Raw genomic sequence first — 27,931 nt, forward strand, 5'->3', positions numbered from 1 at the left:
ATGTGCCTACCGTCCCGACGGGCGGCGAGGGGCGGGGTTTCGCAAGAAGGGGCGGGGCTTTCGCAGATTGGATAGGTTAGCTAGGGAAGATTGTGGAAAGCGGAAGGTGGAGGTGGGCGTGTCAATTTGACGCGAAATGCGCGCACTGTGCGTGATGACGTAGGGGACGTTGATTGGGAGCGAGAACTAGAGCCCGTGCGTGCGCGGTACTCCGCCTTCTGTCCAAATTGATTTGTTCCTTGCACCTAAGGTAGGCGGTTTGCGAGTGTTGTCTGCGTGCATTGCTTTCCGGCCAGGGCTGCCCTCGGCCTGCTTCGCTCTCTGAGTCTTGCGCGTCCTTCTAGCCTTAACGCGGAGCAGGGCCAGCACAAAGCGTGCGGACCTGCGTGGTAGAGACAGTTTCTGGTCCCAGTTCCGTCTTCCGTAGGGGGCGGCACCTGGCCTTTGAGGCCCACCTACGTTTGAGACTCCGCTGGGCGTGGCTGGAGGAGGTGTTGGGGGAGATTTTTGGGCGTGATGTAGAGTAGTGGGTTCGCTGGAGGGCGGAGTATTCTGGAGCAGGAATATCGAATGTCCAGCTGGTGCCGGAGGCCAGACGGGACCTCCAGGTTGGGCTGCCCCAGCACACCAATCAGAGGACCACCCGGGCACACCACCAGCCCAAAAAAGGCCCTAAGGGATAGCTGCAGTGAAGCTGCTGCTGGAATGAGGCCCATGACTAATGGATCTCAATCACTGAGAGATCTGGAGGCAGCAGGATCCGCTTCCACATTCCTCACGAATAATCTCGAGACTTTAGGAGCCTAGGATTCGATATTTTTTAGGTTTAAATTTGCTTGTTACTGATCATAACTTTATTTCACCGGGTGAGCAGTAAACGCTATGTCAGGTTGGGAGTCTTATTACAAAAACGAAGGCGATGAAGAAGAAGAAGAAGAAGAGGGCCTTGAAGCAGGTGGTAAGTGGTTTTAACCTTTGCTGTTCTGTGTGTAAGAAAGCCTTTCCCTGTCTATTTCTGCTGTTTCATGGCTCACCCTTCTCTCCCCAATGTCCAGTGCTTTCTCCCTTTGAACTTTGCAGAGCTACCCTAGACTCTTTTATTCAGATTCTGCTCTAGTCTATGGGACATTCCTAGTCTTGAACTTTTTACTGGGTACTGGTAGCTTGACATCTATTAGCTCCAATAACTGACTCCGAGCATTGGTATCCTTTGAGTCACTTTAGGTGGCCCAGGTAAGACCCTTCCTCACCCAGGAAAGTTATTTTACTCATCGTAGGACCTCAGTAGTAATACAGTAGTACTGTAGTACTACAGTAACTGCAGCAACCAAAGAGAAAACATTAGCAACACAGTTATAAGAGTCATTCCCTCGCCACAGCCTCCAGGTTTGGGAGTATATGTTCAGACAAGACAGTAAGACAAAGGATAAAGGAAGAGAAATAAGGGGTACATGTAATTTACATACTGGTTGATTTAAGTCCTGGGTAAGACAATTTTAAAGTGTTTTTACTAAAAGTGAGAAACAGGGGCACCTGGGTGGCTCAGTTGGTTGAGTGTCTGACTTTGGCTCAGGTCATGATCTCACCCTTGGTGAATTTGAGCCCCACATCTGGCTCACGGCTGTCAGTTTGGAGCCTGGAGCCTGCTTTGGATCCCTTGTCCCCCTCTGTCTCTCTGCCCCTCCCCCTGCTCACATTCTCTCTCTCAAAAATGAATAAACATTTAAAAAGTAAATAAAAAGGACAAACGTAGGAAATTTAGAACATAAAAGAAAAAATTTACTGTAATCTATATACTCTACCACCCTAATACAGCCACTACCAGCATTTTGGCATTTTGCATTTTTCCTTCATAGATCTTTCATTTTTATATTTCCTAACTATGTGTGTCTGGGTTTTGTTTTTTTTTTGTTTGTTTGTTTTGTTTTGTATCTGATTTTTTATAGTTAATCATAGTGATATATTTTTCATTTCATTTTTATTTTTAAATTAAAAAAAATTTTATTTTAGTTTTTGTAATTTTGAAAGATTTTTTTAAAGTAATTTTTCCACCCATCTTGGGGCTCAAGCTCACAACCTGGAGATCAAGAGTTGCATGCTTTAGGGGCACCTGGGTGGCTCGGTTGAGCGACTGACTTCGGCTCGGGTCATGATCTCACAGTTTGTGAGTTCGAGCCCCGTGTCGGGCTCTGTGCTGACAGCTCAGAATCTGGAGCCTGCTTCGGATTCTGTGTCTCCCCCTCTCTGCCCCTTCCCTGCTCATGCTCTGTGTCTGTTCTCTCAATAATAAATAAATGTTTAAAAAAAAAAAAAAGTTGCATTCCCTACTGACCGAGCCAGCCAGGCACCCTATTTTTTTTTTAAACATACATACACAGAGAATCTTTTTTTTTTTTAAATATGGATATTTCTAGAAAGTATAGTGCTATGTGAAATAAGTCAGATAAAGACAAATACTATGATTTCACTCTTAGATAGAATTTAAGAAAGAAAACAAATGAATAAAGAAAAAAAGAGACAAATAAGAAAACAAACTCTTAAGTATAAAGAAGAAACTGATGGTTATCAAAGGGGAAGTATGTGGGGGCATGGTGAAATAGGTGATGGGGATTAAAGACTACACTTATCATGATGAGCACTGAGTAATGTATAGAATTGTTGAATCACTATATTGTATACTTGAAACTAAAATAACACGGTATGTTAGCCATACTGGAATTAAATAAAAAGTAAAAGTCACACCAGTAGAACGTAAACATGAAATTCACGTAACTATTTGCTTTTGAAACCGTCTGTTAGTACACAGCAATCAACTGGTCAAGCATGAGCTCTTTGTGGGGCCTGACACTGCTCTTGGCAATGGGGTAAACAAAGTCCTTACTTTTGAGGATCTTGCCAGGCCAAGGAGTAGATGAGTTAATGCCAAGTATTGATAAGGGCAGTGACAAAGGTAAAATTAGCATTTCGTAATAGAGAATGAATGGTACTGATTTAGCTAGGGTGGTCAGGGAAGGCTTCTCTGAAGAAAGTGGTGTCTAAGTTAAAACCTGAATAAACGTTCTTGTCGAAAAAAGTATATTTGAAGTTATAGCACCTTCTATAACTATAGAAGACTATAAGTCTTCTAAGGTAGACCAGATAGTATAAAAAATCAGCTCTGATAATTCAAAAAAATCTGTGAAAATTCAACTAAACATTACTAGTAATGTTATTATTTATTGTATAAATAGCGAGGAATATCTGCTTGATTTTTTTTTTAATTTTTAATTTTAATTTTATTCTTTTTAAAATTTACATCCAAATTAGTTAGCATATAGTGCAACAATGATTTCGGGAGTAGATTCCTTAGTGCCCCTTCCCCATTTAGCCTATCCCCCCTCCCACACCTCCTCCTGTAACCCTCTGTTTGTTCTCCGTATTTATGAGTCTCTTATGTTTTGTCCCCCTCCCTGTTTTTGTGTTATTTTTGTTTCCCTTATGTTCATCTGTTTTGTCTCTTAAAGTCTTCATATGAGTGAAGTCATATGATATTTGTCTTTCTCTGACTGACTAATTTCACCCAGCATAATACCCTCCAGTTCCATCCACATAGTTGCAAATGGCAAGATTTCATTCTTTTTGATTGGAGTAATACTCCATTGTATATATATACCACATTTTCTTTCTCCATTCATCCATCAATGGACATTTGGGCTCTTTCCATCCTTTGGCTATTGTCGATAGTGCTGCTATAGACATGGGGGTGCATGTGTCCCTTCGAAACAGCACACCGGTATCCCTTGGATAAATGCCTAGTCGTGCAATTGCTGGGTCGTAGAGTAGGTCTATTTTTGGTTTTTTGAAGAACCTCCATACTGTTTTCCAGAGTGGCTGCACCAGCTTGCATTCCCATATACACAGAGAATCTTAAGCATATATACACAATTTTGAGTTCTGCCTTTTTTCCTTAATGAATTACAGATATATTTTTCCATGTAATTATATATATGTTGTCTTCATAAGTCATTTTAAATGTACTATAATTTATTCAGTCTGCCTCCTGTTAAACATTTTAGTTTTTTTTTTTGTTTTTAATAATTTTTTTAGTTTATTTGTTTATTTTGAGAGAGTGAGAGAGAGATCAGGGGAGGATCAGAGAGAGAAGGAGAGAGAGAAGACTCCAGACAGGCTCTGCTCTGTCAGCGTGGAGCCAGATGCAGGGCTTGAACCCATAGACTGTGAGATCATGTCCTGAACTTAAACCAAGAACTGGATGCTCAACCATTGAGCCACCCAGGTGCCCCCATTTTAGTTATTTTCAATTTTTAAAAAATGTTTTAAAGTTTATTTTTGTGAGAGAGAGAGAGAGTATGAGTGGGGAGAGGGGCAGAGGGAGATAGGGAGACACAGAATCTGCAGCAGGCTCCAGGCTCTGAGCTGTCAGCTCAGAGCGCCGGATACGGAGCTTGAACCCACGAACTGTGAGATGGTGATCTGAGCCAAAGTCGGATACTCACCCGACTGAGCCACCCTGGTGACCCAATTTCTTTTTTTCTCCCCAATACTTTTATTTTTATTTTAAAACTTTTCTTTTCTTCTTCTTTTTTTTTTAACGTTTATTTATTTTTGAGAGAAAGAGAGCACAAGTTGGGGAGGGGCAGAGAGAAGGAGACCCAGAATCTGAAGCAGGCTCCAGGCTCAGAGCTGTCAGTGCAGAGCCCAATGCAGGGCTCAAATCCATGAACTGTGAGATCATGACCTGAGCCGAAGTCAGACACTTAACTGCCTGAGCCACCCAGGCGCCCCAGTTATTTTCAATTTCTTACTTTAATAAGCAACACTGTGGAAAATTCTGCATAAGGGATTTTTCATATCTTATGTTCTTTTGATTGCTAAGAGGTAGAATTCACTGGGTCAAGGTAGAATTTTTGTTTAGGAGTCTTGACCCATAATCATGTTGTTTTACAGATGGGCAATTACATTTATTGTATTAGAAAGCAGCAGTGTCAAAAAGGGAGACAACCAGATATTTTATGTGTTTTTAAAAAAACAAAACAAAACAAAACTAAACATCGCCTATGATGGCAAAAAAGGGAATAGGAAACTTGAATCTGACGAAGCCTCTCTAGGTCCTCAGTAGAAAAGACAGAGGACTGTGTCTGTCTACACCAAAGGAATGCAGTCAGCAAAATCCATAATGTGCAAAACTGTACATAACACAACATTCTGGTTCTTCAACACAACACACAAAAGATGGAAGGGTATCTATAGATTAAGAGGCTTCAAAAACATTTTTTTTTTTCCAAGTCAAAACTAGTGTTTAGGAATGTTCACTTGGGGGTGCCTGGGTGGCTTAGTAGGCTTAGTGTCCGCCTTGGGCTCAGCTCATGATCTCACGGTTCATGGGTTCGAGCCCCCCATTGGGCTCTGTGCTGACAGCTTGGACGGAGCCTGGAGCCTGTTAAAGACTCTCTATTTCCTTCTCTCTCTCTGCCCCTCCCCCCCTCAAAAATAAATAAACACTAACAAAAAAATTTAGACAGGAATGTTCACTTGGACGATAAAACTATAAAGAAAGTAAGGAAATGATTATTAAAAATCAGGATAGTGGTTACTCTTGGGAGGAGAGTGGGCATTGTAATTGGATTTTTTCTATTTTATATGAGTAATAATAAACATCATAAATATGAGCACAAGAGCAAACATTTTCTCCTGTTTTTTCCCCCATAGGAGAATATACATATTCAGGAAGAGATAGTTTGATTTTTTTGGTTGATGGTTCTAAGGCCATGTTTGAATCTCAGAGTGAAGTTGAACTGACTCCTTTTGACATGAGCATCCAGGTAAGACTACCTTTTATTTAATTTAAAAAAAGAAATGAAAGAAAAAATTATTAACACCACTTTAAAAATTATGCACTCTGAAAATTTGTTGGTGAATGATAATTAGTGGTTAGCCTCCCAGGAATGCTACCTATACTCTGAGATAAAAAAGGGTAGCAGTGCTGGAGAACAGGCCTGTTTTATTTTGTGTTTGAACTTCAGACCCTAGTAATACGTTGCTCCCACCTTCTGTGTTAGCTCTGGTAGCACAGGAAGGCTCCTCCTGTAGAGGTGTGTGAACGAAGAAAGAAAGTTCCAGCAGATACGGTGTCGAAGTGAGTCTTCTTGTAATTGGTATTTGGAAGTTGAGTATTACCTGTGGTTGAAAAATACTACAACAAAAAGACAATCTAATTTAAAAATGGACATAGACTTGGGGCACCTGGGTGGCTCAGTTGGTTAAGCGTCCTACTTCAGGACGCTCAGGTCATGATCTCGCGGTTCGTGGGTTCAGGCCCCACGTCAGGCTCTGCTGACAGCTGAGAGCCTGGAGCCTGCTTCAGATTCTGTGTCCCCTTTCTCTCTGCCCCTCCCCCATGCGTGCTCTGTGTGTCTCTCTCCCTCTCTCTCAAAAATGAACATTAAAACATTTTTTAAAAAATGGGCATAGGACTTGAATATACATTTCTCTAAAGATACACAGATGGCCAAGGAGCCCACAAAAAGACCCACAACATCTGTAGTCCTTAGAGAAAAGCAAACCGACACCACAGTGAAGTATCACAAGTCACTAGCATGGCTATAATATAGAGAGGAAAAAAAGGACACTAAGAAGTGTTGGCGGGGCGCCTGGGTGCCTCAGTCAGTTAAGCATCCAACTTTTGCTCAGGTCATGATCTCGCGGTTCATGAGCTCGAGCCCCGTGTCGGGCTCTGTAATAACAGTTCAGAGCTTGGAGCCTGCTTTGGATTCTGTGTCTCCCCCTGTCTCTGCCCCTCCCCCGTTCATACTCTGTCTCTCTCTCTCTCTCTCTCTCTCAAAGATATATAATAAAACATTAATAAAATAAAATAAAATAAAATAAAATAAAATAAAATAAAATAAAATAAAATAAAATAGGTTAATTTGGGGATGCCTGGCTGGCTTATTCATTAAAGCATGAGACTCTTGATCTTGGAGTTGTAAGTTCAAATCCCATGTTGGGCATGGAGTCTGCTTTAAAATACAATGTTTAATTTTGTTATATGAATTTTGCCTCAAAAAAATAACCATTTCTTGGGGCGCTTGAGTGGCTCATTCGGTTAAGTGTCTGACTCTTAATTTCTGCTCAGGTCATGATCTCCTGGTTCATGAGTTCGAGCCCTGCATCAAGCTCCATAGTGATAGGGCAGAGCCTGCTTGGGATTTTCTGTCTGTCTCTCTTTGTCTCTGTCTCTCTCTCTGCCCCTCCCCTGCTCATGCGCCTGCCCTCTCTTTCTCTCTCTGTCTCCCTCTCTCTTTCTCTCTCTCTGTCAAAATAAACTTAAAAAAAAAAAAAAGAATAAAAAGATTACCATTTCTTTATACAGAAGAATTACAAAGACTTATTGTATATCGTATATTTTTAGAGTTTGGAACCAAACAGAAGCTTCTCACTTTCTAATTTGTATACAAGCAGTTCTTGTTTTGGGCAAATCAGAATATCTTGCATCTAGAAAAAAATGAGAACAGTCCTTAACTTTAACTTTAAAGCAGCGTTTTTCAGAATCCCACACAGGGCTTGTTAGCTAGCACAGACTGCAGGGACTTACCCCACAATCAGAATTTCTGATTCTGTAAAAGTCTAGTGCTGGGACCAAGAATTTGCCTTTCCAGCAAGTTCCCAGGTGATGCTGCTGTTACTAGCTTGGAGATTACTCTTTGAGGAGCACTGCTTTAACCTTTTTTGGACTCATGGACCTCTCTGAGGATATGATGACAGCTGTGTACCCTCTCTTCAAAAAGATGCAGTCATAGTTCTGCACGTAATTTCAAAGGGTTTTTAGAAACCTTGATGCCTGAGTAACATGCCGCTGACTGTGCAGAGCCTGCTTGGGACTCTGTCTCTCTCTCTGCCCCTCCCCTGCTCTCTCTCTGTCTCTCTCTTAAAAATAAATAAATTCAAGCTTAAAAAAATGTTTTAGAAACCTCAATGCCTAAAGAACCCTTTTTGTCTGCACCCCCCTCAAAAATAAACATAAAAAAAGAACCCAGAATAAAATGTAGTATCATATAGCAAATAATTGAGACATTCACGGATAAGTATAATGTATTTAATAAGCAATGAAAAAACATTTTCTCAAATTCTTTTTTTTTTTTTTCTTAATTCTTAGAACCTAAAAGAAGCCCTCACAGATTTTTGTAAACGTTTATAGGCTCCTCAAAGTAGATTAAAAGTCATTGGGACGAGGGGCGCCTGGGTGGCTCAGTCAGTTAAGCGACTGATTCTTTTTTTTTTTTTTTTTTAATTTTTTTTTTTCAACGTTCATTTATTTTTGGGACAGAGAGAGACAGAGCATGAACGGGGGAGGGGCAGAGAGAGAGGGAGACACAGAATCAGAAACAGGCTCCAGGCTCTGAGCCGTCAGCCCAGAGCCTGACGCGGGGCTCGAACTCACGGACCGCGAGATCGTGACCTGGCTGAAGTCGGACGCTTAACCGACTGCGCCACCCAGGCGCCCCTAAGCGACTGATTCTTGATCTCAGCTCAGGTCTTGATCTCAGTGTCATGAGTTCAAACCCTGTGTTGGGCTCTGTGCTGGGTGTGAAGCCTACTTAAAAAAAAGAGTTATGGGGATGAAAAATACAGCATAGGGGGAATATAGTTATGGTATGGTGATAGCATTATATGGTGACAGATGGTAGCTACACTTGTGAGCAAAGCATAACGTGTAGACTTGTCACGTGACTATGTTATACACCTGGAACTGCTGTAACATGTCAACTATACTTCAAGAAAAAGATAATAGATTAAAATACTTACAGGAATAACTCCTTGCGATGCAGATTGTTGTCAGTGAGTAGACACAGTTTAAGTTCTGCATGTGTTATTTATTATTAATTTTTTTTTATGTTTTATTTTTTTATATTTGAGAGAGAGAGACAGAGACAGCGAGTAGGGGAGGGGCAGAGAGACGGAGACAGAGAATCTGAAGCAGGCTCCAGGCTCCTCCGATCTGTCAGGACAGAGCCCGACACGGGGCTGGGACTTGCAAACCATGAGATCGTGACCTGAGCCCAAGTCAGACGCTTAACTGACTGAGCCACCCCGGCGCCCCTTAAGTTCTGCGTTTAGGGAGAGAATTACTTTTGAGGAAGTCTGGGTAGAGTCTTCAGCCAGGCATGGGGGCAGGTTGGGGGTGTCGCCACGGTCTCTCTATTTCTCAGCTCTGCACATTCAGAAACTTCATGTCAATGCCTCCCAGAATTAAGTAGGTCAAAGGACTGACCAGCTGTTATGAGACCCTGATTTACTCGATGCTGACCTTAGTTTCTTTTCTCATTTATCTATTTATTTTAAAAATTTTAGTTTTAAGTAATCTCTACACCCAACGTGGGGCTTGAACCTACAACCCTGAGGTCAAGAGTTGCGAGCTCTACCGACTGAGCCAGCCAGGTGCCCTGATGCTGACCTTAGTTTAAATGGGTAGATAGGACTTTCCTGGAATACTGGTGTATTTAATTGTGTAATGAAGCACATTTTATTCCAGAAGATGCTGTTAGGAAAAAAAAATGCTGCTGGTAGTTACGGATTTATTGTTGGGTCACATCTAATTATTGTTAGCCTAAACCTTTTATATACGTAATTATTTTATGTATGTAAATTCTGTTTCTTGGTATCAAGCTACTTGAGGGATGGGATCAAGTGGCCTGTTCAAACTCAGTCAGTTAAGTAAATGGCATTAGTGGGACTCACTCACATCCAGATTTTCTGATTCCAGTACTGGGCTGTTTTTCCCCCTTATAGCAGAATTTCCTCCCTGAGTATATATGTTTTTAATTCTCTGATTTCTTATGGTAGGAACTGCTTATACTTCTGTTATCTACTTACCACACTCTGCCTTCTGTTATAGTGTAATATATATGCCCATCCCTCTCACTGATTCATGACTTTCCTGAAGATACGGGTCATTCCTTAACCTAATGCCATGTATAAATTCACCTACGACGTGCAAGGCACTTATGGAGCTTAATTTTAGTGGTGAGTAGTTAAGTGTTAATCGGATTTTATTTTGATTTTTATCAGTGTATCCAGAGTGTGTATACCAATAAGATCATAAGCAGTAATCAAGATCTCTTGGCGGTGGTGTTCTATGGTACTGAGAAAGATAAAAATTCAGTGAATTTCAAAAATATTTACGTCTTACAGGAGTTGGATAATCCAGGTCAGTAGTATTCTAAGATCAGCTTTTCCCTTACATTGGAAGGTCACTACCCTGGACAAAGAGGGGCGTGGAGAAGGAGGTAGATCCTGGGCTGAGGACTTTGTGGGTTAAACACCTCCGGGGTGAGAATAGGACCCTAGGCCCTTCTTTTAGCCTTAGCAAAGCAGCACTGACACCATTCTGATTTTTCTGCCCGTTTGACTTCCTGTCTCTGATCAGGTGCTAAGCGAGTGCTTGAGCTTGACCAGTTTAAGGGGGAGCAGGGGAAAAAACATTTCCAAGATCTCATTGGCCATGGATCTGACTACTCACTAAGTGAAGTGCTGTGGGTCTGTGCCAACCTCTTTAGCGATGTCCAGGTCAAGATGAGCCATAAGAGGATCATGCTGTTCACCAATGAAGATGACCCCCATGGCAATGACAGTGCCAGAGCCAGCCGGGCCAGGACCAAAGCTGGGGATCTCCGTGACACAGGTTGGCATTTTCCCTGATCTTTTAAGTTGGCACTTAATCTTACTACTTCTCTATAGATGATGTCAAACATTTGCTTTTCACCATTCAGAGTGAAATACAAGAATAAAATGAAGTTACACAGGTATAACATTCCTGCTAAAAATAACTAGGCCATTAACTTTCTTTTTTTCTTAAGTTTATTTATTTTGAGAGAGACAGAAACAGCTCAAGTGGGAGAGGGGCAGAGAGCGAGGGAGAGAGAGAGAGAATCCCAAGCAGGCTCTGCAATGCAGGGCTCGAACTCACGAAACTATGAGATGACGACCTGAAACCCGGTGCCCTTAGGCCATTGGCTTTCTGAAGGGCTCCACTAGAGTGAGCTTTTCTTGACTTTTCATGCTACCAGGAGTGGCAGTGGGTTGAGTAAGTTGTCATTATAGCAGCTGACTCCCTTACTGATTCTTTAAGTCCTGAAAACGTTAATAATCCCACGAGTTCTTTGCATATTTCAGCTCAACTGAAAAAAATTCTCACTTGATGAAAACTGTTTGTTTTCCCCTCACTTTTGGCTGTCCTTGCCCCAGGTATCTTCCTGGACTTGATGCACCTGAAGAAACCTGGGGGTTTTGACATATCCTTGTTCTACCGAGATATCATCAGCGTAGCAGACGATGAGGACCTAGGGGTTCACTTTGAAGAGTCGAGCAAGCTGGAAGACCTGTTGAGGAAGGTTCGAGCCAAGGAGACCAAGAAGCGCATGCTCTCCAGGTATGCTCGAACCTGGGCTAGTTGCCCACAAGTCCCCTACTTAATCTTAAGCACCGCATTGCCTTGACCTCCCTGAATACTTACCTCTGGGCTATGCCTCACTGTCTTCCTCTAAAACACTTGCTTTACTTCAGGATGGACAAGCTGTTTGCTTCTTTTTCTCTGGAAAGAGCTGGTACGCTAGTTTTCCAAAATAACACAGCTTTCTGCTTGCTTGGGGTAAACAGTTGTGGCCTAACGCTGTCCTCAGTTGCATGCACTAGTATATCGTCTGCTTTCTTCTCCTCTGGAAATTGTGGATAACAGCAATACTTAGTATAGAGCAAAAACTCAGAAAGTGCTAGTTATTTTCTCTGTTGTTAAGTTATTCAAGTTATTCTGATTTCTTTTTTTTTTTTTTTAAGTTTTTGAATGTTTATTTTTGAGAGAGAGAGAGAGAGTGTTAGCGGGGGAGGGGCAGAGAGGGAGAGAGACAGAATTGGAAGCAGGCTCCAGACTCCGAGCTGTCAGCACAGAGCCCGATGTGGGACTTGAACCCACAACCCGTGATAATCATGACCTGAGCTGAAGTTGGATGCTTCACCGACTGAGCCACCCAGGTGCCCCAAGTTATTCTGATTTCTTATAAACCTGAGACCAATAGGAACCAGATTGTTAGATTATCTTCTTTGTTTCTTTTCTTGTTTATTTATTTACTTAGAGAGAGAGAGAGCATTAACAGGGGCGGGGTGGAGAGAGAGCAGGCTCCTCACTGTCAGTGCAGAGCCCGACGTGTGGCCCAAACCCATGAACCGTGAGATCATGACCTGAGCTGAGATCCAGAGTTGGACAGTTAACCGACTGAGCCACCTAGGCACCCTAGATTATCTTTAGAGAGTGTTGGCATTAGAATCCTAAGGGCTCCCCTGTGTTGTTTTCTGAAGGTTCACATCAGGCTTTCATTTTAGACTAGTTTCTACAACATACGAGAATATGACCATTGTAGTTTTTGAGCAGTTTTCAAGCGATTACTGACAATTCTCCTAGAAAGCCCATGAGATTATTGTAGGAAAACCACAAACCAGCTCATTGCCACAGCTGTCATGTGGCAGTTGGCTCTCCTTTCCTCCTTAGGAATTTCTCCTTTCTCAGACAAGCACCCTAGCGTCTCTTCTCCCTTCCTGAAGTAGTGGAGTGTTGTTAACTACAATTTGGAAATCTGGTACACATTTTGGTGGGGATGGCAGGGAGGGTAAAATAGTAATTAAACGTATAAGTCCTTGGGGCGCCTGGGCGGGTCAGTTGGTTGGCGTCCGACTTCAGCTCAGGTCGTGATCTCGTGGTCCGTGAGTTCAAGCCCCGCGTCGGGCTCTGTGCTGACAGCTCAGAGCCTGGAGCAGGCTTCGGATTCTGTGTCTCCTCCTCTCTCTGCCCCTCCCCCTCTCATGCTCTGTCTCTCTCTGTCTCAGAAATAAATAAACATTAAAAAAAATAAACAAAGGGGCGCCTGGGTGGCGCAGTCGGTTAAGCGTCCGACTTCAGCCAGGTCACGATCTCGCGGTCCGTGAGTTCGAGCCCCGCGTCAGGCTCTGGGCTGATGGCTCAGAGCCTGGAGCCTGTTTCCGATTCTGTGTCTCCCTCTCTCTCTGCACCTCCCCCGTTCATGCTCTGTCTCTCTCTGTCTCAGAAATAAATAAACATTAAAAAAATAAATAAAAATAAATAAAATGAACATGAAAAGAAAAACAGAAGATAATCTAACAATCTGGTTATTAGTTGTCTGTCCTCGGGGAAGTTAGATAACCTCTCTCTGAGCCTCATTGTTTTCAACTGTAAAAAAGAACAGTAATGAGGTTTTTGGGTGATAAACAACAGACACTGGCTCTTGACTAATTTCAGATGTTATAAGCCTGAACAGGGTGATCAGTATAGGAACGAGGGTGGCACGAGGAGTCCAGATAGCAAGAACTAATGACCGTGTCTTCAGGGTACCACTGTCATAAAGCATCCCCTGCAACCTTGTCCTTCCTTGGGCACCGCTTATGACCTAGACTGTCAGGAGAATAGGTCTGACTGCTTAAGCCTAGGCCAGATACGCCCACCACTTGGCCAGAGGAGGGTATAGTACTTTGATTAACATTCCCCCAAAACTGCAGTGGGGGAAGGGTGGTTCCCAAAGAAAAATTGGGGTTTCATTGTTAAAAGGGGGAGGGGAGGGGCGCCTGGGTGGCTCAGTCGGTTGAACGTCCAACTTCAGCTCAGGTCACGATCTCGCGGTCCGTGAGTTCGAGCCCCGCGTCAGGCTCTGGGCTGATGGCTCAGAGCCTGGAGACTGCTTCCGATTCTGTGTCTCCCTCTCTCTCTGCCCTTCCCCCGTTCATGCTCCGTCTCTCTCTGTCTCAAAAATAAATAAATGTTAAAAAAAATTTTTTTTTAAATAAAAAAAAATAATAAAAGGGGGCGGGGATACTAGACACAAGCAGAAACAATAGATCATATAATACAGGGTTATTATGATTGAATGAGAAAATAGCTATAAAGTGATGGTACAGTGCTGGGCTCAATAAAAATAACCCTTGTTTTTATTACAGTGCATTCTTTATCATTATTTTAAGTAGTTAATAATCCTGAAACTAGTTTTTGTGGTGTAGACCCTGAGGTAATGTTATAGCAAACTCCACTGTATTATTAAAATGTATTCTATTTGTATTCTAAGAATTTGGATTATTGGAGAGAGTAGAATTTAGCTAGGAAAGCATAATCTTTCAGTCCCGTGTTTGTTTGTTTTTATACTTTTCTCTCCTCCAGCCTGAAGCTTAAACTCAGCAAAGATATAGCGCTCACTGTCGGCATTTATAATCTGGTCCAGAAGGCTTACAGACCTCCTCCAGTGAGACTTTATCGGGAAACCAATGAACCAGTGAAAACCAAGACCCGGACATTTAATGTAAACACAGGCAGTTTGCTTCTGCCTAGTGACACCAAGAGGTCTCAGGTAGGCCTGCTTTCTTACTGAGTTTTGTCCCATTGAAGAGTCAATAGGGAGGGAGACATTGATCAGCCTAACTAGTTAAGTGTCTTTCATGTATGTATGCATCTTTGTAGCTAAGCTGTTAAAGCATAAAGCCATTACTGTTTGGAACTATGGCATATAGATCTTTTTTTTTTTTTTTTAATTTTTTTTTTTACATTTTATTTATCTTAGAGAGAGAGAGACAGAGCACAAGTGGGGGAGGGGCAGAGAGAGAGGGAGACACAGAATTCAAAGCAGGCTCCAGGCTCTGAGCTGTCAGCACAGAGCCTGATGCTGGGCTTGAACCCATGAACCGTGAGATTATGACCTGAGCCGAAGTCAGTTGCTTAACCAACTGAGCCACCCAGGTGCCTCTAGATCATCTTTTTTAAGAGACTTTTTTTTTTTAATTATTTATCTTTTTTTTATAAATTTTCTTTAATGTTTATTTTTGAGAGAGACCGAACACGAGTTGGGGAGGGGCAGAGAGAGAGGGAGACGCAGAATCCGAAGCAGGCTCCAGGCTCTGAGCTGTCAGCATAGAGCCTGATGTGGGGGTCAAACCTACAAACCACAAATCCTGACCTGAGCCAAAGTCAGACGCTTAACAAACTGAGCCACCCAGGCACCCCTAAAGATTTTATTTTTAAGTAATCTCTATACCCAATGTAGGCCTTGGATTTACAACCCCAGGATTAAGAGTCACATGCTTCACTGGCTGAACCAGCCAGGCATCTAGATCATTAATACCTTGAGAGCTAGAAAGTTAGAGCCAGTGTTTGAAAGAGATGTCAGTGGAAACTTTAGCCCTGACCACTCTGCATTCTGTTCTAATAGTTAAATTCCTTGCTTGCGTATGGTAGCAGAAAATGCTTTAGAATCAACTAGGGAGATGAATGAAGGAAGTATGTTAGATGTAAACTGCACTTTTTTAGGGAGAGTTTTGGTTTTTTTTTCCCTTCCCCAAACGAAATTTTCTCCTATGCTTTGAAATGATACACGTATGCCTTTCGTAATCAGAAGGACAGACTGAGAACGCAGAACGTTGTCTTCCCTCATTCTCTCACCTTTGTGCAATCTGAGGAATGATTTGGTATCTACAATTAAAATCGAATGAGTCATCCTTTTTAATTACACAAAATGTGGGAGAGAATCTGAGATTTTTTTTGCATAAGGTAAGGACCAACCAAGGATCAACTAAGTATCTCCACGTAGCCGCTTTATGTGGCCCTCGTGTTCCCCTTCCTTTAGATCTATGGGAATCGTCAGATTGTGCTAGAGAAAGAGGAAACAGAAGAGCTGAAACGGTTTGATGAACCAGGTTTGATTCTCATCGGTTTCAAGCCCTTGATAATGCTGAAGAAGCACCATTACCTGAGGCCCTCCCTCTTTGTGTACCCCGAGGAGTCCCTGGTAAATGGTATGTGACTTCGATCAAGGGTAAATGAATGAGTAATAGAAGGTAGTTTACCGAGCGAGCTGCCTGCAAACTGGATAGGACGGCTTAAGGGGGTATTTTGAAAGTGTTTCTGGTCAGATAAGCTTTGGAAATTTGGGACTAAACAAAGTCAAAGAGATTTCTTTAGGACCTATAATACACTGCTATGCATTGTGAGTATCTGGAGGGTGGCGGGGGAGATATGGAATTAGTATTTTTAAAACTTACTTCCTATGGAATTCTTTCTTTGAGGCATCAGATACAGAGTTAACAAAGAAGAAAAACCAGTTTCTTCCTTCGTGTTGGCAATTAAAGATGATACGAATTAGGTCGTTGGGTTTGTGCTGTCCAGACCTCTATTCCTCTGTGCTGTAGCTAATGAACCCCCTGGATTTGACCTGATTGGCTTTCATTAGTAACTGGGGCTTACTTACATTGTCAGCCTAAATATAGTAAAAGTGAACTAATGTTAATAATTCACACCTCTAAATGGGGTATTCGAGGCATCTAGTCCCTTTCTCTTCCCTTCTGTGCCTCTGCTGCTCGTCAGCTCTGGGCTTCTCACACCTCACTTGTTGAAGTATCACAAGCCCTTTTAAGAAAATGGGAGAGAAATTGTAGGCTTATAACATGAGCTACCAGGGAAAAAAGGAGATACTTTTGGGATGCAGATCCTTGGGCCGTTTGTTTTTTAGGGAGCTCAACTCTGTTCAGTGCTCTACTCACCAAGTGTCTGGAGAAGGAGGTCATGGCGGTGTGCAGATACACCCCCCGTCGGAACACCCCTCCTTATTTTGTGGTCTTGTTGCCACAGGAAGAGGAGCTGGATGACCAGAAAATTCAGGTGACTCCCCCAGGTATGTGGAAGAGATACTTTCAGTGCTACTGAACTTTGCTCAGACTTTGGAATCACTCATAGGATTCCAACTCAGACCTGCTGAACCATAGTCTCCAGGAATGGGGCATTTGTGCATTTTCAGGGTTTCACAGATGACACAGATGCAGAGCCAGGTAAAGCTGCCAAATATGGTTGTGCAGTGCACAACATGTACAGCTGCACAAGGCAGCTCTACAGCCATAGTCGAGAATTGGCTGCACAGGGACTGTTGGCAGGTTAGTGACCAAGTTGATAGCTCACTGCTGATACTTTTCTTTACTAAAAGCAATTCTTTGGCACCCTTGAAATGTTCAAAAAAAAAATTTTTTTTAACGTTTATTTTTGAGACAGAGAGAGACAGAGCATGAATGGGGGAGGGGCAGAGAGAGAGGGAGACACAGAATCTGAAGCAGGCTCCAGGCTCTGAGCCATCAGCCCAGAGCCCGACGTGGGGCTCGAACTCACGGACCGCGAGATCATGACCTGAGCTGAAGTTGGACGTTCAACCGACTGAGCCACTGAGGCGCCCCACCCTTGCAATGTTTAATGTTTGGTTTATCTTCTGCATACACCAAGACAGTGATGTGTCGTAGAAAGACCATGGGTTTTGATGTCATACTTGACCATATCTTACTCTTATGTGTGGAAAAGTTTACTTTCTTTTGTTTCAGGCCCGTCTCTGCCACACGTCACCTGGCTAACTTGGGCAAATAATTTTAACTTTTCTGTTTATATTCCTTGCCTGTAAAGATGAGAATTCTGGAACACCTTTCTCTTCAGGTTGTGTCACATTTGAAATAAGTTAATAAATGTACAAGTGCCTAGCCCAAAGTAGCCAAGAGAAGGTAGTCTTCTTTTTTTTTTAGCCATGTTAATAAAAATGAATTTTGTGGAGAGCCTAAGTCAATTAAGCGTCCGCCTCTTGATTTCAGCTCAAGTCATGATCTCACAGTAGTGAGATTGAGCCCCACGTCGGGCTGCGTGCTGACCGCTCAGAGCCTGTTTGGGATTCTCTCTCCCTCTGTCTCCTCTCCCCTGCTTGTTCTCTCAAAAATAAATGGATGAACATTAAAAAAAAAAAAAAAAAAAGAAGAAATCCCAACTTTTTTTTTTTTTTAATGAATTTTATAAAGTAACTCTTTGAATATGTTATATCTCTAGCCCTGGTTGTCAAAATGCTGAGGAATAGCTTTGCATATCAGTTAGTAAACTCTTGTCTGTCAGCTCCAAATTCCTCCTGTTACGCTCTGTGCTGCCGAGGCCGAGACTCTCCAACTCGGGTTCCTCCTTTGCCAGCTGGCTCGCAATGAGGCTCCGTCAATAGTGAGTGCTTAGAGCGAGACTGTAGGGCAGAGGAGAGCAGAGGGACTTGCTCCTTCCTCTTGCTCAGTGTCGTGGGCATTGCTAGCCAGGGCCCCTCACCTGGCAGCATCAGTCGGTTCCAGTCTAGATTTTGCAGCCTTTTAGAACCTGACAGAAAACTGGAACAAGATCGGCCTGATAACCCTTCCTCTTTACTTTCTGTGTGTGGAGGCGGTGGGGGAACAGAGGGGAGAGGCTGAGGCTCAGAGGAGGGCCTGATGGAGCTGGGTCTCAGCCCTCCAGGGAGGGGGCACTGTCTAGCTGGCTCTGGGTGTGTCCAGAAAGCTGGAGACTGGATCCAGCTGCTGCTGGCCCTTGAAGAGCCCTGGCCGGGCCACTGCCGGCAGGAACCGGCAGGTGTGGGAGGCTCCCGCCTCCCTCTCTGTTCTGGAGGCTGCTAATGGGAATCAGCTGATAGAGGAGAAATAGGGCTGGCAGGGTCCCAGCCCCAGCATCATGGGACATAGAAGGGTGAGTGTGAAGTTGAGAGACAAATGGCGACTCCACAACTAAAACCGTTTGTTGAGTCAAATCTTGGGAAACTAATGTCCTTTCTTCAGGCTTCCAGCTTGTCTTCTTACCCTATGCCGACGATAAACGGAAGGTGCCCTTTACTGAAAAAGTCATGGCAAATCCAGAGCAGATAGACAAGATGAAGGCCATTGTTCAGAAGCTCCGTTTCAATTACAGGTGAGTAGTGGGTTAGTGTCAGGCCTTGTTCTGGAACTGTCTCCTGGGGTGAGAGGATTATTTTACTCCCATGCTGCTGCTGAGCGTGGGAAGAAAAAGTATTCAGTTTCTTTCTCTCCATCTCCTACCACCTCTCCTTTGTCTTTTTTTTTTTTTTTTTTTTTTTTTTTAACTTCCATGGCTCTGCCTTCTCCATTTCTCTCTCTGCCCACAGCTTCCAGTGACAGACAGATGGGCAGGGATTGTTAGCTTTTAAGTCAGCTTTTAGGGGCACCTGGGTGGCTCAGTCCGTTAAGCATCTGTCTTCGGCTCAGGTCATGATCTCACGGTTCGTGGGTTCAAGCCCCGCGTCAGACTCTGTGCTGGTAGCTCAGAGCCCAGAGCCTACTTCAGAATCTGTGTTTCCCTCTCTCTCTGCCCCTTCCCTGCTCGTGCTCTGTCTCTCTCTGCCTCTTAAAAATAAAGTGTTAAAAATTTTTTTTTTAATATTATTATTTTTATTTGTGAGAGACAGAGCACATGCAGGGGAGGGGCAGAGAGGGAGGGAGACACAGAATCCGAAGCAGGCTCCAGGCTCTGAGCTGCCAGCCCAGAGCCTTATGTGGGGCTCGAACTCACAAACTGTGAGATCATGACCTGAGCCGAAGTCAGATGCTTAACTGACTGAGCCACCCAGGCACACCCCGCCCCCCAAATTTTTTTTTTGATCGGCTTTTGGATTCCAATACATTGGAAATTGGAGAGAGAAAAGTTGATTCCAGAGACAAGACTCCCAGCTGTTTTATCTGGGCTCTTTTCCTCAGCTGACCCTGGGCCTGTGGTATCTCAGTTGGGTTTATTTAATTTTGTTATTATTTTTTTTTCATGTTTAAATGCTTCAATTTATTTATGTTACTGTTTTACTAGAAGTGACGCCTTTGAGAACCCAGTGCTGCAGCAGCACTTCAGAAACCTGGAGGCCTTGGCTTTGGATTTGATGGAGCCTGAACAGGCAGTGGATTTGACACGTAAGAAGGCTGGGACTGAGCTCTTTCCATGGGAGGTTTTCGTAACGGTTTCGCTCTGGACTGGAAATACGGATGCGTTTTCTAGCATCCTGCAAAGACTCAACCTCGTTTTTCCAGCCTTCTCTGAGAGATTTTCTAGGCCAGCTTAGACTGTCAAAGAAGAGATTTGGCTCATTCTGCCATAAGAGGAGGAGAGTGTGCCAGGCTTCTGCAACCTGCCTTTGAACCAGGCCCCCTCATGACTACCTGTTGGTAAAAGTAAAAAAAAAAATAATAATAACCTATAACATTTATTGAGTGCTTACTGTGTGCCAGGCACTCTTGGTCCTAGCTGTTGACTCATCCAATTCTGGTAACTATGAGGTAGGCACCGTTGTCCTTATTTAATAGAGGAGGTAGTAATTCTCCAAGGCACTAAGTAGTGAGCAGTGGATCCAGGTTTAGAATCCAGTGCGTCTGGCCCAGAGCCCTCGCTCTGCACCACTGTGTTTCCTGTCTCTCCATCAGACTGTAGCCTCTGCCTCAGAAGATCCTTGTTACCCAGCATCGGGGAGATTTGCCTGGCTGCCTCAGTTGAGCTCTGAGCTCGCTGCCAGTCCCTTTCTTGATTGTGGTTCTCTTACGTATTTCGTAAGAGGACACACACAGTTTAGTGATACAGGTAAATATCAGCTAGGCAACAGATGGGATTTAATGAAGGCTCTTAACAGAGGTTGAAAAGATCAGAACAATTAGTGTGGTCTGCTGAGCTTCCCAGTTATTATTATTATTTAAAAAAAAATTTTTTTTAATGTTTATCTTTGAGAGAGACAGAGTGTGAGCGGGGGAGGGGCAGAGAGAGAGGGAGGCACAGAATTTGAAGCAGGCTCCAGGCTCTGAGCTGTCAGCACAGAGCCCGACGTGAGGTTCGAACCCACGGACCACGAGATCATGACCTGAGCCGAAGTCAGACGCTTAACCGACTGAGCCACCCAGGCGCCCTTACTTCCCAGTTATTAATGGTCTCTTTTTACTAGACAAAACAGTCCCAGTGCTAGACACGTAAAAGCTATTGTACCTGTATTATGGTGGTGACTGTTAGCCGGATCTAGCCCAACAGGAACCTTGGAATTAAGCAGCTCATCTTTTTTTTTTAAGTGAATTTACTTTTCAGAGAGAGAAAGGGCACAAGCAGGGGAGGGGGAGAGAGGGAATCCCAAGTAAGCTCCGTGCCACCAGCACAGAGCCTGACATGGGGCTCGATCCCACAAACTGAGATCATGACCTGAGCCGAAATCAAGAGTTCGGATGCTCAACCGACTGAGCCACCGAGGTGCCCCAAGCAGCCATCTTTCTTGATGGCCTTTAGATAAATCAGGGAGTAAGTTGCCTGGTCTCCAGCAAGGTGGTGAAGGACATACGCTTTGGAAATACCTGATACAGATTTGAATCCCAGCTCTGCCACTTACTGACTGGAGTAGCCTTGGAATCTTACTTCATCTACCCGAAACTCGGTTTCATTATAGGTAAAACGGGGACAGCAATACTGTTCTTTTTTTTTTTTTTTTTTTAATTTTCTAATGTTTATTTATTTTTGAGACAGAGAGAGAGCATGAACAGGGGAGGGGCAGAGAGAGAGGGAGACACAGAATCTGAAACAGGCTCCAGGCTCTGAGCGGTCAGCACAGAGCCCGACGCGGGGCTCGAACTCACAGACTGTGAGATCATGACCTGAGCCGAAGTCAGACGCTCAACCGACTGAGCCACCCAGGCGCCCCGATACTGTTCTTATAAGCTATTGACACCGTCTCGGTCCTGACTCTCAGGAAGTGCTCAAAACACAGTTGTTCCCCTTTATTCCACAGCGTTCTCTCTCTTCCTCACCGGGGCCGTGGCCTCTTCCATTCTGGCTCCTGTCCTGTAATTTTACTGCAAGTTGTGTTTGCTCTTCCTGCCTCTATTTTCAAAACAGTTTTGGCTGCTCTGACGTTTCCTATAACTCCAGGGGCTCAGGTTTCTGTCCTCAGCCCCGCTGCTCTCCCTTTCTGTTGGTTATCTTGGCTGCTCCCCCAGCCTGCTGTATCCCTCATGTCTGTGACCCCCGAGCCTGTCTCCAGCCATACCCTTTGTCTCGGGCTCTGGCCGGAACTGCAGCTGCCTGGTGATGGCTGCTGCAGGCCCCAGGTGTCCCACCGCTCAGACACCCGACCCCTTTGACGCTTGTTCTTTGACGCTCGTTCTTTTACGTTCTTCACTCGTTTCCAATCCGATGTGTATCTGCTTCCCTCTGACACAGGATATGGTTTCCTTTGAATAAATAACTTCCTGAAGACTCACAACTGTTTCTCACTTTCTCTGTTTGGCTTTGTGACACCATGCTGTCTTGGTTTTTCTCCTGAGCCGACAGTGCCCTAAGACACCTTTGCTGGACCTGCTTCCCTTTTTTTCTCCTCTAAACATGGGAGCGAGTGCACTAGGTGATCCTGGGCCCTATGTTTCTCTGTCACTTCACTTCTCCCCACGTGGCCTCCTCAGACTCCACCAGTGGTCCTAAGTGTGCTTCCTGGAACAGCAGCACTGGTGTCTCCTGGAAACTTGTCAGAAATGCCCATGTTGAGCCCTTTCCCAGGCTGACTGAATCTGAAGCTCAGGTTGGGCCCCTGCAACCTGTGTCTTACAACAAGCCTTCCAGGTTATTCTGAGACCTGCTCTTAACCTCTAGCACACTGGTTCTCAACTTTGGCTGTACAACAGAATCATCCAGGAGACTTCAAAAAATCTGGCGGTTTAGGCCTCACCCCCAGACCACTTAAATCAGAATCTCTGGGGGGTGGGGTTTGGGCATCGGTATTTTTTAAAAGTCTCAGCTGGTTGCCAGGTTGAGAACCAAAGCTCTCGCAGAGACTCCTATAGTCTGGAACATGGGGCTTCTGTCTCAGCAGGAGCCCAGGTTGGTTGTGACATTGTGCCTTCTGGGCACACCAGGCGGCAGGATCTTCCCTTAATACTTTGGAAACGTGGCCACATGAGGAGATGATGAGATACTCGTCTCCTCATGCCTGTCCTTGAAGTGACACAGCTCAGGTCTCAAGCTCAACAAACCGTATAATGGTTAGGTAACAAAGAAAACAAAAATACTGTCTTTCCCCCAAAGATATCTTTTTTCTGTTGTATCAGTCCTGGGGAATGCTCCTGCCATCCCAGCTGGTCACCACCTTCCCCTGGCCACCCTACACCTCACATTCTATCTGTACATCTATCAATTCTGCCACTTTATGGTCCCTTATCCCCTCCACCCTCACCCCAGGTTTGGCCTTCTGTCTCACCCTCCTCCCATCCACACACAGCTCAGGATGATCTATCTTTCTTTCTCTCTTTCTTTTCTTTTCTTTTCCTTTCCTCTTTTCTTTTCTTTTCTTTTCTTTTCTTTTCTTTTCTTTTCTTTTCTTTTCTTTTCTTTTCTTTTCTTCTCTTTTCTTTTATGTTTATTTATTTTTGAGAGACAGAGAAAGAGCATGAGCAGAGGAGGGACAGAGAGAGAGGGAGACACAGAATCTGAAGCAGGCTCCATCCAGGCTCAGAGCTGTCAGCACAGAGCCTGATGCAGGGCTCGAACCCACAAGCTGTGAGATCATGACCTGAGCTGAAGTCAGACACCCAACTGACTGAGCTACCTAGGCACCCCAGGATGATCTTTCTAAACTGGAAATGTAATTGGAATGTAATTGGAATCATGTTGTTCCCCTGCTCATAGCCCTTCAGAGTTTCCCCACTGCTCTCAGGATAAAGTCTAAGACCTGGGTGGGCATTCACAGGTTCCGTGACCTTGCCATGATCGCCTTTCCAGCCTCCTCACCGTTCCTACACTCCTGACATTCTACCTTCAAGCTGCGTGTTACCTGCTATCTCTTACCCTGTGCCTTCTCCTGCTTTGAATAGTCCCTGCCTGAGGAAGAACACTCAGCTTTGCAGACTTGGCTGCAGAAAATCTCTCCTGACCCCTCCTGTGTTCCAGTGTGCCTTTGTTTGGTCCCTTCCATCACGGCATTGCCAGCCACTGGGTTTATGTTTTTACTGCCTCCTTACCCTGACTAGACTGTAATCCCACTGGGAGCATGGACTCTTGTTTGAAACCCCAGAATCTAACCCCATTCTCAACTCTATTACTCCCAGCTGTTTGACCTTGAGTAAGTTGTTTAACCTCTCTGCTTTCCTCTATAAAACAAGGAAACAAATTTACCTACCCTAGAGGTTGTTAGAGGATTAAATAAGTTTAAAGCAGTGAGAAGGGTGCCTGGCTGTAGTAAGTGCTCATTAAATTCAATTGTTAGAAGGTACTTGGTAAATATTAGGAAGACTTTGTTGAATGTGTTCTTGACCAGGTTAGTTGTCTCCTCCTGGACCCTTTCCTGACTTCCCTCAACCCCTGCAGTTAGGTGCTTTCTCCTCTGGTCCCTGTAGACTTGGAACTGGACAGGAAGCCAGGGCTTGTGACTCACCTGACTCATTCTTCTTGTGTTTTGATTTTCTAGTGCCTAAAACTAAAGCAATAGATAAGAGACTCGGCCCCCTGGTGGATGAGTTTAAGGAGCTTGTCTACCCACCTGATTATAATCCTGAAGAAAACGTTTCCAAGAGGAAACAAGGTGAGGAACTGGGTTATTTATTTATTTTTCTAAGTTTATTTTTGAGACCAAAAGGAGAGAGAGAGGGTGCAAGCAGGGGAGAGGCAGAGAGAGGGAGAATGAGGATCTGAAGTAGGTTCTGTGCTGATAGCAGAGAGCCCAGTGCAGGGCTCGGACTCATGAACCGTGAGATCATGACTTGAGCTGAAGTCAGACACTTAGCTGACTGAGCCACCTAGGCGACCCAGGAACTGGTTTTTAATTTTTTTTAATTTAAAAATTTTTAATGTTTATTTTTGGGAGAGGGAGAGCGAGGAAGTGCTAGCAGGAGAGGGGCAGAGAGAGAAGGAGACAGAGAATACGTGTTATCAGCGCAAAGCCCGATGTGGGGCTCGAACTTGCAGCCTTACAAGGAAATGGAGCTGTGAGGGGCTAGGTTGGTGGCCGTGGAGCCTTCTCTCTTCTCCTCAGAAGTGACTCCTCTAGGGGCACCCCGGGTGGCTTGGTCAGTTAGGCATCTGACTCTTGGTTTTGGCTCTGGTCATGATCTCATAGTTGGTGAGTTAGAGCCCCACATCAAGCTCTGTGCTGACAGTGTGGACCCTGCTTGAGATCATCTCTCTCTCTCTGTCTCTCTGTCTCTCTCTACCCCTCCCCTGTTCTCACAAACACGTGTGCATGCTTTCTCTCAAAAGAAACATTTATAAAAAACAAACAAACCAAAAAGTGACTCCTAGTGCCCTGTGTGAGCTGTTACCATAGCTCTTCATACATGTGCACACTTTAGGGATTTACTTGTTTATCTCACTCAGTCTGCACTTGCTTATCGTCTAGCATGGCGCCTTAGTACTTGACACGGTGCTCTGTAAATGCTTTTTGAACGAAGGAAGGAATGACTTCCCCAGACTGAGCACCAATTTTGGGTAAACCGATGGCAACTGCACTACTTGGAACTTCCTTCTAGGTCTGATATGGTTTTGACTTTATGCTTAAATGAAGCTACCTTATCAAAACACGCTCCCCTGGGCATCCCAGCTTATGGAAAATGGTTAACTGCAGCCCAGACTGTAGAAGGGCCACTGTTAGCATTTCCAATCACTCCCTCCTGACCTTTTTCCCCAGATGATGAAGGTTCTGGAAGCAAAAGACCCAAAGTGGAGTTATCTGAAGAGGAGCTGAAGGCCCATGTCAGCAAGGGCACGCTGGGTAAGCTCACTGTGCCCATGCTGAAGGAAGTCTGCAGGGTGTATGGGCTGAAGGGCGGGTTGAAGAAGCAGGAGCTGATGAACATGCTCACTGAGCACTTCCAGAAGAACTGACCAGAGACTGAACAGCTAGCCACCCTTCTGTACTATTGCCAGGCTGCCTGGGTTGTTCTCATCAAGTTAAAACCTGTTTCTTCTGGGCCAGGAAGAGTCTGTCTGATAGAAGCCAGGAACTTTACATTTATGAGACTTTCTGTTGCCATGGAGACAGCATAGCCCTCCCACTTTGCTGGGCTTTACTGTCTGAATAAAGAGCTCTAACTTTGTACTATATACTGTTATTTGTTATTTTTCCATATTTTTATTTATTTTTGAGAGAGTGTAAGCCGGGGGGTGGTGGTGCGCAGAGAGAGGAGGGGACAGAGGATCTGAAGCGGGCGCCGTGCTGACAGCAGACAGTCTGATGTGGGGCTCGAGCTCATCGTGAGATACGATCTGAGCCGAAGTTAGATGCTTAGCCAACTGACTGAGCCACCCAGGTGCCCCTATACTGTTGTTTAGTATGAAAGAGAAAGATGTGTCTGTCTCACATCCAAAGAGCACCTGCCATTGGCTATTGGCTTTATTTGCTCTCCCATTAGGAACACATCATCATCGTGGCAATAAAGTATCAGTGAAGGCAGGGGAGAATGTGACAATTAAGGACAGGTAGACATACTTGAGGAATGACAAGCCCCAGCAATATTCTCATCCTCTGCTCCCCCCTCCCCCCCCACCTGTTTTCCCTTTCACTGTGTCAATATAGACCTAAAGATCAGAGTTCAGAAGCACTAAGAATGGAACATTTCTAATTCTGGTACCATTTGCTTCATGAGTGACTGGCAGCCCCTTTCATGCTGCATTCCCCTTAACGTGACATTCAGGTACATGAAGATACATTTTCTGTTGTCCTGAGAATTTGGATTCCAGCATACGTGAAAGGAGTTATTCCTCGTGTTTTTTCAGGGAAGCTGTGGTAGGGTGAGGAGAGGGCCTAGCATTAGGAAAAGGGGAAGAGGAGCAGGGTGACTTCTCTTTGTTGCTGCTATTGCTTTTGAAGAATTAGAGGGAAGTTAATCCTCAAAAGCATCTCTTCCCATCGGAGAATTAACTTCCCTCTCCCCCACATAAGGAAAGAAAGCCAAACAAGAATATAATATCTGCTTTCCAAGTAAAAACAAAACACCTTAAACACTCAGAGAACAAAGAATCCAAAAGTGAAAATCTCTTACAAGAGTAACTTGACCCGTCATATATCTCATGAGATGCTCATTCTAGTCCTGGAAGACACACGGCCTACAGACCCTGAATCTCCAGCCATCCATGGAGGATGCAAATCCTTCCAGATGCTTTCCTTCTTTCTCTCAGGCTAATTCTTCAAAAGCAGTAGCAGCAGAAAGAGCAGAAAAGGGACAGAGAGGATAGAAAAGGGATGGTGGGTGGGGGTGGGGCAGAGATTTTTCAAAATGTAACTTAGCTGACATTGAGAGGGACTCGGGGATACCATGCTGAGAACAAGTTCCTCTTCCTTCCTCACCACCTTTAAGCCCTCATAGTTTGGGCTTAACGATAATGGAAATGCATTGTTTAGTACTTAACGTATCACAGATGACCTTTACCAAGGTCACTATTGTAAATATAAAAACACTCCTTAATCTTAGTCCACTCAGGAAACTTGCACTCTAGAACAGAAGTTCCTAACCACTGTGTGTTTGGGGTCAGAGGAACCTTTCAGACCTGATGATTGACCTGATTTTCTCTACAAAAATGTTTAAATGCAAAATTCTGCAACCAACTTCATAGGTAGCTGGCTGGAAATTATTAGATTTCCTTGCTTATGTGTCTACCCTTTAGGAATTCTTCATTCTACACTTAAATTTTTTTTTTAATGTTGATTTATTTTTGAGACAGGGAGAGACAGTGTGAGGAGAGGGGCAGAGAGAGAGAATCCGAAGCAGTCTCCAGGTCTGAGCTGTCAGCACAGAGCCTGACACGGGCTGGAACTCACGAACTGTGAGATCACGAGCTGAGCTAAAGTCGGATTGGACGCTCAACCGACTGAGCCACCCAGGTGCCCCATCATTCTACACTTTTGAAGCATCTATGTTAGGGCACTGCTACAGGTGCTAGGGTATCACACAAGTTCCTGCTCGCTAATGAGGGTTAATGATCAGAAAACCACCTCAGATGTTAGTAAAGAAGAAGCTAAAAATAGGATGTCACAGTGCTGGGGGAAAAGTAAAGAAATGAGGTAGTTTGTAAAGGTCCTACAGCAGTGATACTTGAATTAAG

General features: G+C 44.2%; 1 protein-coding gene across 4 annotated transcripts; it reads left to right on the forward strand.

The window, feature by feature from the left end:
- Positions 1-112: 112 nt before the first annotated feature.
- XRCC6 (X-ray repair cross complementing 6) lies at positions 113-25,933 on the forward strand. 4 transcript variants are annotated; one of them, XM_023257529.2, is made up of 13 exons: positions 113-250; positions 875-958; positions 5,710-5,822; positions 10,066-10,204; positions 10,424-10,678; positions 11,242-11,425; positions 14,213-14,399; positions 15,669-15,837; positions 16,551-16,712; positions 18,655-18,784; positions 19,691-19,791; positions 24,303-24,416; positions 25,518-25,933. In XM_023257529.2, exons 2-13 carry the CDS (start codon positions 883-885, stop codon positions 25,712-25,714), a joined length of 1,827 nt encoding a protein of 608 aa, XP_023113297.2. In that variant the 5' UTR covers positions 113-250; positions 875-882; the 3' UTR covers positions 25,715-25,933. The 4 variants fall into 4 exon arrangements, with proteins under 4 accessions (XP_023113297.2, XP_044918376.1, XP_023113300.2 ...); XM_045062441.1 differs by lacking the exon at positions 24,303-24,416; XM_023257532.2 differs by lacking the exon at positions 5,710-5,822.
- The last annotated feature ends 1,998 nt before the right edge of the window (positions 25,934-27,931 follow it).

The sequence above is a fragment of the Felis catus genome, chromosome B4, assembly GCF_018350175.1.
Source record: "Felis catus isolate Fca126 chromosome B4, F.catus_Fca126_mat1.0, whole genome shotgun sequence".
NCBI classification, from domain to species: domain Eukaryota; kingdom Metazoa; phylum Chordata; class Mammalia; order Carnivora; family Felidae; genus Felis; species Felis catus.

Excerpts from the sequence above, each read along its gene's own strand:
- XRCC6 (XM_023257529.2), top strand. The coding sequence starts at position 883 with ATGTCAGGTTGGGAGTCTTATTACAAAAACGAAGGCGATGAAGAAGAA. Across the intron at positions 11,426-14,212 it reads AAGAAGCGCATGCTCTCCAG|CCTGAAGCTTAAACTCAGCA; the intron begins GTATGCTCGAAC and ends TCTCTCCTCCAG. Across the intron at positions 24,417-25,517 it reads CGTTTCCAAGAGGAAACAAG|ATGATGAAGGTTCTGGAAGC; the intron begins GTGAGGAACTGG and ends CTTTTTCCCCAG.